The sequence below is a fragment of the Grammomys surdaster genome, unplaced genomic scaffold, assembly GCF_004785775.1.
Source record: "Grammomys surdaster isolate TR1022 unplaced genomic scaffold, NIH_TR_1.0 126185, whole genome shotgun sequence".
NCBI lineage: Eukaryota > Metazoa > Chordata > Mammalia > Rodentia > Muridae > Grammomys > Grammomys surdaster.
Window position 1 is genome coordinate 5,526,816 of NW_021620991.1, and position 5,080 is coordinate 5,531,895.

Here is a 5,080-nt window from a genome sequence, read left to right on the forward strand (position 1 = left end):
TTCCTTCCTTCCTTCCTTCCTTCCTTCCTTCCTTCCTTCTTTCCTTCCTTCTTTCCTTTTTGAGACAGAGTCTCTATATAGGTTTGGTTGTCCTAGAACTTGCTATGTAGACCAGGCTTCAAACTCACAGAGATCTGCCTTTGTCTCTCTGTCTCTCTCTCAACCTCTCTCTGCCTCTGTTTCTCTGTTTCTCTGTCTCTCTGTCTTTCTGTCTGTCTCTCTATCTCCCTGTCTCCCCCGTCTCGTCTCCCCCCCGTCTCGTCTCCCCCGTCTCGTCTCCCCCATCTCCCCCCATCTCCTCCCCGTCTCCTCCCCGTCTCTCTCCCCATCTCTCACCCGTCTCTCCCCCGTCTCCCCCCATCTCCATCTCCCCGTGTCTCCTCTCCCCCCCCCCCGTCTCCGTCTCCCCGTGTCTCCCCGTGTCTCCCCGTGTCTCCCCGTGTCTCCCTGTGTCTCCCCGTGTCTCCCCATCTCCCCGTCTCCCCATCTCCCTGCCCCTGCCCCTGCCCCTGGTATTAAAGCTCTGAGCCATCGGACCTAGCCTGTGCCAGATTTTCAAGGACAGGCTGTGATGGAAAAGTTCTTAGGAGAGTCCTAGGCTTTCAAATCTCTGTCTCCAGCTCTAGAGATTTCTCTCAAGAAGTGAGCTGGCTGGGCTGGGGGCCCTCACAAGAGGCATCTCTCACTTCCTCAGAAGTAGGTCCCTATTGGTCCCTGCCTTCTTAGATTACTGTTTTACGATGGGTACCCTTACCCAAAAGAAACTCAGTGTATCAACCCTGTCAGCACCCTTCTGCTGCCGACAACTTTTAAGCCTTAGATTTATTGTAACTATGTGTATGCATGTGGGTCAGTACGTGGGCACACACACATGAATGTCGGTGCCCAGAGAGGGCAGAAATGTCAGATCCCCTGGAACTAGAGTTATACAGTTGTAAGATGCCCAGTGTAGTTGTTGGGGATTGGACCTGGGGCCTCTGGAAGGGAGCCAGCACTCCTGACCCCAGCCCTTGCTCCAGCCCTTGGCAGCTGTCTTATTTTCTGATACGGAGTGTACCTCCTGAGGCCACATCCTGCCTGTGCTACCAAAAGTGACCATTTTGCCCCCAAGCTGGGTCCTTTCCCCTTTGACCTCCTGGAACTATAGGACCAACATGACTGGGCACCAACTAGCAATGAAAGAGGCTTTGAATTCTTGGTCAAAAACAGAAGTGAGGGGAAGTTTTACAAATTAACCTTTTATTTTCTGGGGGTGTTATTAAGTTGCCTGGGCTGACCGTGAACTCTCTGAAGCCCAGGCTTCCAGTGAGTTTGTGCTCCTTGTGTCCCGGACTTCAAAATAGTAGGTAGGCCTGGGTTTTCATCATGGTGTGTAATGTGGTGTTCTAACACATATGTATTTGTGAAATGATTAGCATAGGTTAGCTCATCAATACATTCCCCACCACGCACAGTGGTGAACACAGATAAATACACTTGGTGGACTGCAAGCACCCACGGCAGGCGTAGCTACAATCAGTATGTTGACAGTGCTGCTCGTTGGTGCATCATTAACTGCATCTCCAGGCCCTGATGGGAAGTACCAGGGCTTGCTCGTCCCACGTAACAGAACCCGTGTACTCTGACCGGCATCGTCCATGATCCTCTTCCCCAGGCCCCTGGCAACCGCTCTTCTAGTCTGCACCCCAGTCTTATAATGCAACCTGTGTCCTTCTGTGCCTGACTTCTGCCGCCTAGCCTGAACATCCGCTTCCAAAACCATTGAGGCTACAAAGCCATGGGACTCCCTTCGTCTTCTGGGAGCGACGAACTGTATCTTTATGTGGTTGAATCATATGGCACGTGAGTTAGTCTCACGCCAGCTTTCTTTCTTTCTCCTTTTCTTCCCCACCCCCTCCATTCTTCAAAGGAGAGGGAGGAGACAGATTTGGGGATAAGGTGTAGCTCAGTGACAGAGCACTTGGGGAGCCTGGACAAGGTCCTGGATTCCATCCTCAGCACCCCACTCTCCCCAAATTACTGGGGAAACATCTTGAGGCTTTAGTAGAGGCTTGACCATGTGTCGGATGTGGGGCAGGGAAGGAGGCCTCCCAGCCCCACCCGGTCTATATAGTGTCACACATAGGTGGGCTAATTAGTCAGTCAATACAAAACAACCATGAGGACCTAGGGAGGGCAGAGGGGAGGTGATTCTCTCCAGGACACTAAAGCAGCTGTGGCAGAGACACTTTACACAACATGTGTTCATTGTCCAAAGCATTGTTTTGTAGGACAAAGGGGATAGATATCTCATTCGACAGTTCTTAAGTAGCTTTGAGACCTGAGCTGCACAGCTACTGAGGGAGGGACAGCTGGGCCCAACTGCTGTCTGGCATCTTCTCAGAAGACTATGCAGCCTCTGCCTCCCTGGCTTCTCCTAACCCCCAGGCTTCGTGCCTGGACAGCTGAGGGACAGGCAGCCGAGGTCAGCCCATGCCCCATGCTAGTGGTGTCTGGGTTGTTTCCTTCCACGGTGCTCATCAGCAGAGTACACCCTGCGGGGACTTCTCTATTCTTTTTATTTCTTGTTTGAGCAGCAGGCACGGGAACTCTTGTGACCCTGAGCATTCAAGCCCTTAGTCCCTGACGCCTTCCTATCAAATACAAGTGATATCACTTGACCTGTCAAAACACTTTCTCAGGCAGGATGACACTCTCAGACAGATTGGGTGGTGACAGCGCAGGCCTGGAATCTCAGCCACCTAGGTGGCTGAGGGAGGAGGATCGCAAGTTCAAAGCCAGTTTAGACAATTTAGAGAGCCCCCATTTAAAACTGAAAGGGAGAAAATGGCTGGGGGGATGGACGGTTCAGTGGTGGAGCATTTGCCCGGCATGCATGAGGCTCTGGCTTCAGTCCCCGGCACCGGAAAATCAACAAACACCAAAACCAGAATAAAACAGTTCCCAGGTTAACTCTAATTCTGGGTTTCAGGGAGAGACGGAGTCTGCCCCCTAGGGGACATTTATTTGTCCTACCAGAAGTAAAGCAGGTAGAGACTGGGACATTCCTCATCATTCTAGACAGTTCCAGAGATATCTCATGCCCAGCGTCAAAAGTGAAGTCTAAGCTCCACACGACAGACCAAGCAGGAGTGTTGGCAAGAGGACTCAGTAGTGGCCAGACCCGTCCTGTGCATTAAGTGTTCTAGCACCCAGGAGAGGGCGTGGTTATCAGTCCATTTTACAGATGGGAAGTCACCGAAAGAGTTAAGCACCTAGGTGTGACAGCACACACTTACAGCCCTAGCACTTGGGAGTTAGAGGCAGGAAGATCAGGAGTTTGAAGCCAGCCTCAGATGCACAAACTGTCTCATAACTAAATTATTGAAATTAAGCATCTTGCCAAGGTTTAGCCGCAGCTAAACCGGGGAGGAGCTGGAACCAATCACAGGTGCTTCTTCCTCCCAAGCCACGCCCACTCTGTAGTTCACGCTTCCAGTCCATGTGTTACAGACCTTGATAATATTTTGCACAGATGCCTGCTTCTCCCCACCCACGTACGGGCAAACGCCGTGGGAAGGGTTAAAATGCAAATTCCTTGAATGTGTTTGTTGATTCATGCTACCTTCTTGGCACTGGAAATTTTTCTCAATCAAGAAAATCTACACTTAATCTCCAGTTACACTGAGTTTGGAACAGAAAAGGAAAAAAAAATATTTTTTTGAGAGACAGGGTCTTTATCCTAGCCTGGCTTTGAATTCCCTTTGGGGCTGATATTGACCTCAAACTCTGTATCTCCTACCTCTACCTCCCAAGTGCTAAGACAGTAAATAGTGTGAGCCATACCTGCTTCACCTTGGACTTTCTGGACCCTTGGCAGGTCCTCTATGAGCTGAGCCTTACTCCCCAGTCCAGCCCCAGGCACTTTTCCAACAGCTGGTCCCTGTGGCAGGATTCCTAATCCACATCTGTATACAAACTTTGCACTGACTCCTATAAAACCCCCCACTGTTTGCTGGGCTTCTGAGCCAAGCCACCCTCTTCCAGATGGAGCATCCAGCTAAGGGCAGGCTCTGCAATACCAGAGTTCTGGGGAGTCCTGCAGGAAGCTGAACAGCCCCCCACCCCATCCCACCCCCAGGTCCGGCTGCGGCCAGTCACACACTCACCCCTGTCCTCTCTTGATTGTCTTTCTCCATCGTTGCTCTGCAAGGGCAGCCTGCAGCTCACCTCCTCAGAGTGCCAGCTGTGCTGTCTGCGGAGGGAAGATATTTAGGCTGCACTTTGGCCGTGCCAACTCTCAGCCAATTGCATTTTTATTGCCAGTTTAAGTCAGAATAACCCTTCGGGCACCAGCGTTTGCTCTTCCTTTCACTTCTGCTTTTAAGTTAAACATCTAGAATTTGGCTAAGCCAGTGGGTCCCCTGAAACTGTCCAGGCTCAGCGAAGTACCCAGGGGAAACAGTCCCCACTGCTTAAGGCTTCACCAGTCACCGCCCTGAAGAATAACTAGAAAGGGTATTTCTGTCTGGAACACATGGACACCGATAGCTGTCACTGGCCCTATGCCACATTAGATAATGGGCCAACAGGCTTAGCCTAATGGTACCCACCACGACGTCTATAGCCAAGTGTCCCTAGTGGAGGGAGAGTCAGTTCTTGCCCAATCAACCATGCCAAAACTATTATTATCGTTACTATTATTATTGGTGCTGGAGACTGAGTATGAATATCTGTGCTCTAGTGCTGAACTGTACCCTGGCCTCAAGTAACACTGTTTGAGGGGAAAACTTTATCTTGTCTTTTTAAGGAACCCCGAGCGGCCACGGCCCGGAAAGATACACTTTTCAGTATTGGGAAAGTAGTAAATACCTCGTAGTCTTTCTTTGAAGGGCAGGGTAAGTCGCCAGAGGCTGGTCTGGGTCCAGCAATCTGCCCACAAGCTGGCCACCACGGGCTCTGGCGCTCAGCACGTGTTCAGCTGCTACCGGACTGACCAGACCAGGAGGCCAAATCCAGAGCAAAGTCCCACCAGGCCCGCAGATTTTCATCCTTGTTAGACATTCTCCTTTGATTTATTAGCTGTATGTAGCTCGACTTC

At 51.0% G+C, this 5,080-nt stretch overlaps 1 protein-coding gene across 1 annotated transcript in view; it reads right to left on the bottom strand.

The window, feature by feature from the left end:
- Slc2a5 (solute carrier family 2 member 5) overlaps positions 1-4,277 on the bottom strand; it is a 22,859-nt gene extending 18,582 nt beyond the window's left edge. Inside the window, exon 1 of the mRNA XM_028757950.1 lies at positions 4,149-4,277. Within this exon, the coding sequence (XP_028613783.1) occupies positions 4,149-4,178 (30 nt within the window). The 5' untranslated portion in view covers positions 4,179-4,277. The remainder of the gene's footprint in view (positions 1-4,148) is intronic.
- Positions 4,278-5,080: the final 803 nt, after the last annotated feature.